The sequence below is a fragment of the Otolemur garnettii genome, unplaced genomic scaffold, assembly GCF_000181295.1.
Source record: "Otolemur garnettii isolate 467f Iridium unplaced genomic scaffold, OtoGar3 scaffold00052, whole genome shotgun sequence".
Classification (NCBI taxonomy): Eukaryota; Metazoa; Chordata; class Mammalia; order Primates; family Galagidae; genus Otolemur; species Otolemur garnettii.
In genome coordinates this window covers 6,715,877-6,728,978 of record NW_003852447.1, presented here as the reverse complement: position 1 = coordinate 6,728,978, position 13,102 = coordinate 6,715,877, and the positions used below count along the sequence as shown (strand labels likewise).

At 32.5% G+C, this 13,102-nt stretch overlaps 1 protein-coding gene across 1 annotated transcript in view; it reads left to right on the top strand.

Moving 5' to 3' along the window:
- The window catches only part of NUBPL (nucleotide binding protein like), a 205,904-nt gene that overhangs the window by 79,447 nt on the left and 113,355 nt on the right, over positions 1-13,102 (top strand). Inside the window, exons 5-6 of the mRNA XM_003791982.2 lie at positions 7,009-7,048; positions 7,138-7,228. Coding sequence (XP_003792030.1) covers positions 7,009-7,048; positions 7,138-7,228 — 131 coding nt within the window. The remainder of the gene's footprint in view (positions 1-7,008; positions 7,049-7,137; positions 7,229-13,102) is intronic.

The following is a 13,102-nucleotide window of genomic DNA, read 5'->3' as shown; positions in this document are numbered from 1 at the left end:
TGTATAAGCTCATTTATATATCTTTTTTCTTTTACTTTACTCTGTGCTTAAGTATTATTTAAAATTCATGTAATGAGGTGCAAATCATACCTTAGTTGTATGTATTACAGGTAATAGGTAATATACATGTTCCAACTTACAAACAAATTCAACTTAAGAACATACCCACAGATCCTATCTCATTAGTATCTTGGGGACTGCCTGTATAACAATTTACTTTTCTGTGCATGGGTCTTCTCCAGAATCCGCCCATGCTATGCTCATGAGTGGTCAGTTAAAGGTCACCAGGAACTCCTTACTATGTATGTTCCCACCGGGGAACAGTTCCTAGCTGCAGTTTGGTTCCTAGGTACAATTCAGTTCCTGGTCTCTGCTCAGCACCCTTAGCCACTTCCTTACCAAATGTTTACACTTTGCCAGTTTCAAGTTGTTTTTTTAGATACATATTCCTAAATCTTTGTGTTCAACTGCATTTAAAATTCTTACTTTATTTTTGAAGCCAGGTAATAGTAAAAAAATCAGAGGTTTCTTAGGCTTATTCCTAATACAAAGTAAACGGTAACTTGTGCTACTTAGTTGATTCGTGAACAATGAGATCCCTATAAAGGGAAGATCTGATTTTAGATCAGGATTATCCTTGAAACATTTAATGATGTCAGCTCTCATAGAAAAATGTAAAGTAGCCTTTGTCCTTTTTACCTAGCTCTTCAGTTTGACATGGTCACAGTGACATTTATTCTAGCTTACCAATTAATTTATAATATAAAAGTAGTCCCTAGATCTGTTTGAAACCCACCAGTGACATACAATAATAGACTAATTAAATTCACACCTGTTAGAAATGATAGCACTTTGTTGTAATAGTGGGGGAGGATGCAGTAGAATGTCATACATTTTGAGTGCCACTATGGCCATTGAAATAGTTTGACGTATAGTAGGAATCTTTTATGCTTCAATGCATGAGCTCTTATGAAGATATGAGGAGGTTGGAAATAATGATCTGTATCGTGGTAAATTCAGCTAAAGATGGCCTTTTCAAAAAGCTACTATTAACAGGATAGTGGAGTCCAAAATTTCTATGCAAACTTTTGACCATTAGTACTTTAAGTTTTCTATTAAATTTATGTGGAGGAATTGCTGGACATCTATCTATCTATCTATCTTTAATTCTGAGGCAAAGAAACTAATTTGTACCTATAATCACCAGTTGTTGTTCAGAGTCTTTTTTCATTCAATAAAAAATATGACATCAGACTATGCCAACAACTTATTTCTCATAATTTTATTAATAAAGCAAATGCTTTTAGGCAATCTTAATTTTGTTTACTGTTACATAGGAAAAGGTAATGAATAATGTGGCTATAACTTTCTTTTTAGTGTATGTACTGTGCATTTTCAGTTCAGGGTGCTTTTTTCCCTGTTACATTTTGCATATCATCTTCTGCAGAGGATATGGTAATCTTTTTATCATTCTAATTTCGGTATACATGCTGCTGGAGTGGGTACATGTTAAATTTGAAGAAACGTATTTCCCATGATGATCAAATCCTATTTCTGAGCTTCCGATTTATAATTTTTCATTCATTAATTAGAAGGAATAGTTATAGTACACTATAAAAGTTATTTATTTATAGAAATTATTTAATTTTAAAATTATTTTTATTTTGAATTGACATATAAAGGAGTCATTGTCAATTTAAGGAGTATGATGTGATTGTTCAATATATGGATACATTGTGTAATTAATTATCAAACTGAGGTAATTAGCATACCCATCACCTCAAACATTTATCATTTCTTTGTTATGGGAACCTTTATAGGCAGGCATTCTCTCGCTAATATCCTATCCAAACAAGATAGGTTCTCTGACCTTAAGTTGATTAAGTTGAAACAGGTACATTTAACTTTCCTGTAATAGCCTTGGAGATTTATTGTAATAGACTCAATTCAGAAGTGCAAGTTTTATGTAAATCAAATGTTTGTAAGTCAGGGATGGCCTATATTCTCATCTAGCTATTTTGGGATTATATGATACCTTCCTGTTAACTACTTTTGTTTAGTTTATTGTCACATGCCATTTCCCCTATATTTTCTGCTAGTAATTTCATAGTTTTGGGTCTTACATTAAAGTCTTTAATCCATTTTGAGTGAATTTTTTTTTTTTTGTATATGGTGTAAGATAGGGGTTTAGTTTTATTTTTTTGTATGTGGATATAAAATATTCCCAGCACTATTTATTGAAGAAATTGTCTTTTCCTCAATGTGTATTCTTTGTATCTTTGCCAAAAAATCAGTTGACTGTAGATATGGGATTTATTTTTGGGTTCTCTATTCTGCCCATTGGTCTATGTGTCTGTTTTCATGGTAGTAATATACAGTTTTGGTTACTATTGCATTGTGGTATATTTTGAAGTCAGGTCCTATGATGCCTCCAGCTTTTTTTTTTCCCAAGATTGCTTTGGGTATTTGGTGTCTTTTGGGTTTTATATGAATTTTAGGATTGTCTGTTTCTATTTCTCTGAAGAATATCATTGGTATTTTGATAGGGATTATATAGATTACTTTGGGTACTATTGACATTTTAATAAAATTACTTTTTCCAGTCCATGAATATGGGAAATTTTTCAATATTTTTCATGAATATCTTCTAATTTTCAGTGTGGAGATCTTTTACCTCCTTGGCTAAATTTGTTCCTAGATATCTTTTTTTTTTTAAATAACGATTACAAATGAGATATTTTATTGGTTTTAGATCACTATTAGCGTATAGAAACACTACTAATGTTTGTATATTGATTATTGTAGCCAACAACTTTACTGAAAGAATGGGAAAGAATTTATTTTTCCTTCATTTGTGAAGGATTGGTTTGCTATAGTATTCTTGGCTGGCAGTTTTGTTTTATCCCACTTAGCCTTTTGAATGTGCCATCCCATTTTCTCCTGGTCTCCAGCACTTTCTGCTGAGAAGTCTGTTGATAGTCTAATGATCATTCTCTGAAATGTGACTTCATGCTTTTCTCTTGCTGCTTTTAGAATTCTCTCTTTGCCTTTTGATAGTTTGATTATAATGAGCCTTGGAGAGTGTCTTTTTGGTTTGAATTTATTTTGAGATCCTTAAGCTTCCTGGATCTGGATGTCTCTGTTTCTCCCAAGACTTGGGAAGTTTTCAGATATTATTTAGTTAAATCGTTTTCCAACTCTTCTCTCTCTGGGATTCCCATAATGAAAAATTTGTTCACTTGTTGGTGTCTCATAAGTCATGTAAGCTTTTTTCATTTGTTGCACTGTATCATATCATATCATATTACATTGCATTCCCTCTGATTGCATTATTTCAACAGACCTGTATTCAAGTTCAGAGTTTCTTTCTTCTACTTGATCTTGTCTGTTGTTGAAGTTCTCAGTTGTGTTTTTTATATTGTTGGTTGAATTTTTCATGTCCAAGATTTCTGTATAGTTCTTTTTTATAGTATCCATATCTTTATTGAGTTTTAAAATTAGATCATGAATTATAGTCTTTATTTTATTGAATTATTTATCTATATTTTCTCTTACCACTCTGACTTTCCTAAAAAATTAATTTGGATTTCCTTTCAGGTAGTCCATGAATTTTTTTTGGCAGGGGAGTTATAATTAGAGAATTATTGTGTTTCTTTAGTACAGTTTTTGTTGTTGTTGTTCATATTTCTTGTATCCTTATACTGATAATCTGTGCTTCTGTTGAAACAGTCACCTTTTAAAATATATAGAGTATATTTTGTGGAAAGAATTTTCTGTTAGATATGTTTTATTGTGTTGGTGGTGAGGGTACATTGATTTTATTTCTGGGTGGTCACAGTCAACTGCATCCTCCATGCACTTTTTCAGCTTAAGCCGTATCAGTGATGTTTGTGAGTGTCTTGGTGTCCTGGGCTATGGGAATTTGAGGCAGTGGTGGTATAGCTTTGAAGAGGGGGTGTGTGGAGGCTTTTGGGCTGGTTCTCATGTCAAGGGTGTGTATGTGTGTGTGTGTGGTAGGTTTGCTTCCATGGTTGGTTTCCAAACTGTGCAGGACCAATTGTTCCTTGTGGGGCAGAGAGCCATGTGCTCTTACACTGGTAAGAGCCTTTCTTCTTGGTCTAGTTTTTTTTTTTTTTTTTTTTTTGAGACGGAGCCTCAAGCTATTCCCCCAGGTAGAGTGCCATGGCCTCACAGCTCACAGCAACCTCCAACTCCTGGGCTCAAGCGAGTCTCCTGCCTCAGCCTCCCAAGTAGCTGGGACCACAGGCGCCTGCCACAGCGCCGGCCATTTTTTGGTTGTAGCCATCACTGTTGTTTGGTGGGCCCAGGCTGGGGATTTGAACCCGCCACCTTAGGTGTATGTGACTGGCACCTTAGCCGATTGAGCCACAGGCACCGAGCCGTGGGTCTAGGTTTTGAGTAATTGGGGCTCAGGGGCTCCAACTACCTGTTTTAGCTTGGTGCAATGATGGCAGAGCCTCACACATGGAGATGTGCAGTGGTTACTAGTACCTAGAACAGGACGCACTCTAGCAGTGGCCTCAGTTTGGCACTGTGCTATAACAGCTTACATCATGGGGGTTGGGAGTACATAATGTGGGCTCCTTTGTACTTGCCATATACAACATGGGTGCTAAGTACGGGAATAATTGGACAACTCAGTGCTAATGCATTTTAAAATTTGTTGTAATAGGCACTGCCTAGAAAAATATCTATCCTTAGAGCAGGTTTAGGAGGAAATAGAAAATTTAGGTTACGTCATACCTTTTGTCAATAACTGGAATCAGTAGTCAAGGTCATCCTGTCACAAATGTAACAAGCCAACAGTCAAGGACCTAATCATTCCAGTCTTATAAAAACTCACTCATAGGCTAGGAAAGTATGTGATATTTCTCAACTAAACTTCTGAAGATAGTAAAACCTTAGAAGGATAGCATGAAATGGGGGCATTATAGACCAGTCTCCCTAGTTAACTATGTAAAAAACTTTATGCAAATATTAACAAACCAATTTAAGCATTGTATAAAATAACTATATTATGATTAAATTGACTTTAAACGAGGGAAGCAAATTTGGTTCAACATTAGGAAAAATCTGTTAATGTAACTCACTGTTTTAGCAGATCAAAAGTGGAAAAGTATATGATAATTCAAATTCTTTAATCTTTATGTACATATACCCAAAGAAAATAGCAAGTAAAAAGTAGTACAGACCATGATAGAGAAAAATTATTACTCTGAAATTTAAGTTGGCTGCTTTGGAAAGAATCGACAAAATTATATGGAAGAAAAATACTGCTTTCAAAATTAGGTATGGAGAAATTGAGCTAATTAGTTTAGTCAGAAGTTAAAGAAGGAAACTAGAAAAGTACGCTCATTCACTAATCTTTTTATGAAGGACCATGGTCTTTTCTTTCTGTAAGTATTCAAATGACTAGAGATCAGCAGTGAATTTATTTTGTAAGCCATGCCTCTATGCTTTATATACAGCTTTTAGTTTCAGTCTCTCTGTAGAGGAAAAGTGGTAAAATCTGAGTATATAATACTGCTAGGTTTTTATGATTTTTTCCTCTAAATTTTAAGCTTAGTACTTGTCCAAATCGCATTAATTAAAAGGGTTTCAAACTACAGTTTGAAAGATAGTTTGCTAGATAGTTGCTAGATAGTTTGATAAACTATGTTTTATGGTACTTTTATTTACTTAGATGTTACTTGACTGAATTTCATAATAGAGAAGTGTAGGCTTTTAATATACCCTTCATTTGAATAGTGTACAATGTACCCAATACTCCCCTCATGTCCTCTCCCTTCTGAATGTCTGTATGGCCCACTCATTGCTTAGCTCCTACTTGTAAGTGAGAACATGTGGTATTTGGTTTTCTGTTCCTGGGTTACTTCACTTAGAATAACAGCCTCCAGTTCATTCAAGTTGCTGTATATGACATGATTTCATTCTTTGTGATGGGTGAATGTTATTCTATTGTGTGTTTGTGTGTGTATGTATGTGCATACATATGCCTCATATTTTCTTTGTCCTCTCATCCATTGGTGGGCACTTAGGTTGGTTCCATATCTTTGCAATTGTGAATTGTGCTATTTAAGTAAAGAAAAAGAAAAGTAATACTCCAGTGTAGGAAGAATTGATGTGTGTATGCAGATATACACATACATTTATATACATATTAGATGAACATATGTATGTAATTTATATATTTATTTATATATCTATTTGAATAAAATTGGTGGGCAAGCTACTTACTGAAGCCCTCTTTAAAGAAACATATCTTAAAATTCTTTAAAGCCTCTTTAAAGAAACATATCTTAAATTTCTTTTTTTTTTTTTTTGCAGTTTTTGGCTGGGGCTAGGTTTGAACCCGCCACCTCCGTCTGCTATATGGGGCCAGTGCCCTACTCATTTGAGTCACTGGCGCCGCCTAGATTTATTATTTCTTAATAAAACTGCACCTCAACTATTTTTAGGTGTTGCATCTATTTGGAATATGAGCAATATGCTTGGTATAATGTTTAAACTGTTGCAGATTGAGATGAATTAGTTGGAAGTTATATTGTGGCAGTATGAGGCATCTACGTATATTTCTAACTGGACATTCTTTGATAAAAGGCTGGAGGGATGATGGGGAAAGGGGAGCTGTTGGTCAAAGGGTGCAAATTTTCAGTTGGACAGGAGAAATATGTTCTAGTCATTTATTTCACAATATATTAGCTATTGCTAATAATCAGGTATTGCAAGTATATTTCAAAATTACTAAAAGAGTAGATTTTAAATATTCTTACTGCAAAGATGGTATAGGTAGGTGAAATGATGGATGTGTAGATTTAATCATTCTACAATGTATATGTGTATTATAACTTCACATTATATCTATAAATATATGCAATTTTTGTCAATGAAAAAATAGTAATTTTTTTTAAAGGCCAAAAATGTTAGTATGTTTATGATCAATGTTTTTTATATCCTAAAAAAGAGTTCTTTTTTTCCTTATTTCAGATAACCTAATGAGGCCTCTTTTGAATTATGGTATTGCTTGGTGAGCATATATTTTTACTTTACTTTATTTTTAAGAATAATATTGATTAATTTATTCCAATTAGTTGTATTTTTGGATTACTGTTGCAGTATGTCCATGGGCTTCTTGGTTGATGAGACTGCGCCAGTTGTTTGGAGAGGCCTTATGGTGATGTCAGCCATTGAAAAATTATTGAGGCAGGTAAGATGATTGCATTAAATATCATTTTATCGTTGGCAAAGCTGAACATTTTCTGCATTTTCTGATAAGTGAATTGTTGAAATTTGCAGTCAGATTTGAGTTGTTTTCTAAGAGAATCAGTGGATGGGACAACTGCATAATGAGTAATATCATCTAATGAGTTATGTGGCTCCAAGACCAAATTTCACTATTACATGATTTAATCTTTCCCATTGCTTATGAGCACTAAAAATCTTAATGTCTTAATTAATATAGTTTTGTTGCCTTATTATGTCTGCTGTGAGAAGAGCAAATCTGTTTTATAAGTAATCTGTCGTCTTTATGTTTTATGGTTAATATCACTGTGCTAATATTAAATTATAAGTGTAGTGTAGAAATTTTCCAGATATAGTAAGAAATTAAATTAACCATGATACTTGTGATTTAAAATTGCTTCAGAAAAAAGTGAAATTTTGTTTTACTTTGAGTACATATGGTTATATATTTGCATATATAATATTGTCCAGTCAACTCGAAAGTAAGAGAACATTTGATTAGATAATTAAAAATATCAGTGGGCTATATTTTATTTACTATTTGCTTATTTTTTCTTCATACATAAGAGTTTATGATTGTGTTCTTGGTGAACATTAAGAGTAACTTGCATTTATTTCATCAATTCATAAGAATTATCCCTTATTTATTCAGATTCTAGTTTGGGTCAGGTATTATGTTGTAAGTTGACAATTCTAATGGTAGATATTCTTTTATTTATTTTAAGATGCACATGTGACTAGATGAAGTCTTGAACCCTGAAACTCTTCTTTTTTCACTATAATGTCTTGTCTATCTACTACTTCTGTTGATTGATTTCTGATGAATGTACTCTTAGATTTTTGGTCCCATGTTCCTTTTATTCTCTAAGTCACTTGGCTTGTCTGTTATTTTTATACTCAGATCCTGTAGTAGTTTATTCAGTTACTCCCCCAAACACCTCATCCTCAGCAATTCTTTTGTGCCTGTGACCTTCATTTGTCTGGATTAATCCAGCCTCTCTTTACTGTCAGAGAATATATAATGATTTCTTAATTGCCTGCCTTATATATTTTTGAAATCTGAATTTAGCTGTCATCTTTATGCTTCAGTTATCTGATTTTGCTTATTATTCTTCTCAACGTTTCTCAAAGCTCAGCTTAAAAAATGTATAGGGAATTTGGTAGTCTAAGAGAAGACCAAACAGAGATTTGGTGAAAACAAACTCTGACACATAAATCCTATAAAAGTTACAGTTTATTCTGATAAGCAGGGAAGATAGCTTTTCAGCAAACATACTACAGAGTATCAGGATGAATGAAAGATAAAGTAAAAAAATTGATCTGTATCTTATTTTATTGGTATGTTTAGAAGTTACCTACAGTAGTGAATGGACTGCATGTCTACCTTACAGTCTTCTGTAAAGTCACTTTCATTTGTACATTTTGATGGGTACTGAAATGCTGATAATCTGAGCTGCTTGAATAATGAGTGTTTTTGCTTTTTTTTTTTTTTAAGAAACCACACCAACATTTGATATGTTTAACATCCTTTGTGAAAATGTATTAGTTGGGTAGAAGTTCTGTATAGCAGTGGATTATAGAGGTTACCTGATTCATTGGCTGTTTAAAAAAAATTGAATATAACATGTACACAGAAATATATGCAATTATAAGTATACAAATCGGCAAATTGTCCCAGAGTGAAAACGCATGGATAATCATTCAGAGCAAGATGTATGGAATAGTACCAGTGCCTGAGAACCTCTTCTCATGTTTCCTCTTAATAACTATTTTTAGGGAGAAAATAAATATTGTGGTCAATCTGCCATCTTGAACTATAAGTCTGATTTTAAATTGTTTTGATTTTTCTTCTCGCCCCAACTATATTTTATTGAGCTAAAATAATGTATATTGTATGATGCGTAGATTTTAAGGTTATATAATTTAGTGATTTCTCATAAACACACACACACACACACACACACACACACACACACACCCCAGTCAAGATAGAGAACATTTCCATTCCAGAGTCTCCTTGGGCCCCATTTTATTCAATGCCACACTTATTGTCAATCATTGTTTGATTTCTATAACGATAAATGAGTTATACTTGTTCTTAAACTTCCATTAAATAGAATCATAGAAAATGTAGCCTTTTATATTTGGTTTCTTTCACTTAGTCCAAGGCTTTTGAACTTTAGCTTTGTGTTGTTGCATTATATTAGGACTTGGGTCCCCTTTTTCACAGAATATCATTTATTGTTTTCTTGTTAATTGTCAAGAAAAAAATGGGTTGCTATCAGTTTTTCTACCACTGTGAATAATATTGCTATGAATACTTTTACAAGTGTTCATAAGAGCTCCAGTTAGTTACTTCACTTCTTTGCCCACATTTAGTGTTTAATTTTAACCATTCTAGTAGATACAAAATTGTATCTTATTATGGTTTTAGTTTGCATTTCCCTGATGGTCAAAGATTTTGAGTTACTTTTCATGTGAGTATTAGATCTTGCTATATTTTCTTTTGTGATGCCTCTGTTCAAGTCTTTTACTCATTTTCAAAATTGGCTCATTTTTCTTGTTGTAATTGTATTCTGTGCATGAGTCCATTGTCAGATACATGTATTGGGAGCATTTATCCCAGTCTGTGGCTTGCCTTTTGGGGCTTAAGTTTTAAATTTTAATGAATTTGAGTTTATTAATTCTTTTAATACTAAGTGCTTTTTGTATTCCTTTTAAGAAATATTTGTTTGCCTACTCTAAGGTTGTAAGGAACGTCTCACTAAGCTTTATAATTTTGGCTTGTACATCTTGAATTAACTTTTATGTATGTAGTGAGATAAAGGTCAAAGTTTATCATTTTTCATTGTTTACCCAGTTCTTTTAGCACCATTTGTTTGAAAACTTTCATTCCTTATTGAATTAATTTGCTAAATTAAAAGAAAATTGACTATATGTGTATGGTCTGTCTCTGGATACTGAGTTGTGTTCCTTTAATCTATTTGCTTAATTCTTACAATAAAAAGATACTGTCTTGATTATTGCAGCTTTATAGAAGGGTTAAAATCAGGAAATGTGGGCCTTCCAACTTTGTTAGTTTTCAAGATTGTTTTGGCTGCTCTAGGTTCTTTTACATTTTGATATAAATTTTAGATTTATCTTTTTAGTTTGTTCAGAAAAGCATAAGGATGTTTTTGTTAGGATGGTATTCAATGTATAGAACAATTTTGGGTGAATTGAGAGCCTGATAATATTGTTTTCTAATTCATCACCTTGGTATATTTCTACATTTATTTAAATTTTCTTTAACTTTTTTGACTAATGTATTATAGTTTTCAGTGTATAACTCTTTTATTTTTTGTTAGATTTATCCAGTATGTATTTTATTTTGACAGTCTTGTAAATGTAATTGTTTTTTGTATTTAATTTCAAATTGTTTCCTGCTAACATGCAGAAATACATACTATTGATTTTTATGTGCTAACCTTGAATTCTCTGACTTTACTAAAATTTCTATATTTTAGTAGTTGTTTAGCAGCTTTCTTACTGTCTTGTATATATATGTTGATGTTGCAGGCAAGTAGACAGCTTCATTTTTCCTTTCCAATGTATTCCTTTTCACTTCATTTTCTGGTCATTTCATTGCACTGGTTAATTTTGCCAATATAATGTTGACCAGAAAAGATAAGAGTAACTCATTCTTTCCTTCATCCTGCTGTTAGTTGGGGGGAACATTAAATATTTTATTATTAAGAATCACTGCTGCCCTCTATCAGGTTGTGGAAGTTCCTTCCTGTTTTAATTATTTGCTGACAAGTTTTATTGATAATGAATGTTGAATTTTGTTAGGTGCTTCCTTCTCCATTTATTGAAATGAACATAGAGATTTTCTCCTTTATTCTGTTAATGTGGTACTTTACATTGATTGATTTAATTAATATAGTGAAGGACAATGGTTTGTCAACTGCTTTACCAACATCTGTAGCTTCTAATGGATAACTTATTTTTCAGGATGTAGAAGGAGTAGTATAAAGATTCTCTTGGTTTCAGCTTACCACCATTTAGTAATTCAACTGCACAATTTTACCACACCCGCTTCCTCCTTATCTGCTAGAAAGAAGGGATAAGATTGATGAATAAATATGTGTTCATGAATGTATTTTATGATGTATTTTTTAAAAAGTATGTCAAGATGTAAAAATAGAAGTTAAACTTCAGAATCAATTAGGAAAATCAGCAAAAAAATGTTAGAATGTCATTGAGTTGAGTGCTGGATTTATCAGTATGTGTCCCCTTTTCCCCTTTTCTTCTCTTGACATTGGAAACAATTTCCCTTTATTTTCTATTTCAACTTTAGTCACAAACTTCTAGTACCTTCTAGTGCCTTTCACTCAATGAATAACTAGTAGTTTTAAATTTTTCTATTATTAAGGTTCCTAAGTAGTATTATTTTTCTCTTGAGTTGAGTTCAACATAGATATAATTTATCTCAAGCAAGGAAGTCTTTTCTTAGAATTTTTGTTTTGAAAATGTGAGATATTGAAAAAGGTAATTTTATTTATTAGGGCCATCGAAAGGAAAACTTCAAAGGCTAGTTTGATGTTAGCACCTGCTGTGGCCTTAGTGTCGACCCTGGAGACCAGGGATTTTGGCAGCAGTTTCAGTGCTTTTAGTTCAATCTTCAGTATCCCCAAATGTGAAGCAGATGCCAGTTTTCTTCTTTAGGGCTGTGATAATGGCATATAATGAGTTGGTTGTTTCCTAGCAACTAAAGAAGCAGTTTCACTTTAGCTGATCCTGCAATAGAAACGAGACATTTTCCCTTGATAGTTGGTATTAGTGATTTCCTTGACAATGGAATTTCACTTTTGAATAAGGGATGTTCTCAGCCTTTGGTTTCTTAAAGAATTTTGCTTTTGAGTTGGTCTAAGCTCTACTTAATCCTTTATAAAATAAAAAAATATATATTTTTGAGCCCCATAAATGCCCCTCATAGGAAAAGCTAAAGAAGTTTGATAGTTTCTTAAATGGCAAATGATTGTACAAGAAGCTATAATAGGTGTATTTTTCCCACTGTTTAACAAGATAATTAACAAATTCTTTTTTGTGTTTACTGTTTGTAGCAACGGAGGTTTATTAAGTAATGACCAATGTATTTTAGAAATAAATATGTGAATAATTTTATTACTAGTAACATTTTAGTATAAATTCTATATAACCAAAGCATATTTTCTAGTTTGTAACTCTACCATTTGATTTGAAACATTAATTTATAGCAAAATTTATTATTATACCCAAAGATTTTAAATAGGTTCTTGTAGTTCACTTTAAGGTGAATTACTAAAAAATTTATTGCTTAATTTTAAATATTAATAGTTGTAGTGAATCTGTATTTAACTGAATTATACTAAAACCTTCTTATTTGTCAGAAGTAATAGACCCAGAGAGACTCTGATTCTTAAGGTATATGAAGGCATAAGAATTACTTCAGATGACTTTCTTTGTAGTCATTCATAGTTAAAATAGTCTTTAGGGAAATTATCCATTTTTCTTCCATTGACATTATAGAACTAATGTAAATTACCTTCATCATTTAGATGTATAGTACATTAAATTTCAGGGACGACCAGACACTTAGGCAAAGAGATTAAACATTAAATGATATTCTTAAGATAATTATGTTAGCCATATGTAAATACAGTAGAATCTTATAGTTGATCACTTCCTTACATTGACTACCTCCTTAAGTTGACCTAACTTTCATAGACCAGACATGCACCACATGTACTTATTAGTACAGTAGGCCTAGTTCTTTATGTTGACACCTTTGTGTGTTTTGCAGTCCCTTGGGTAGTAA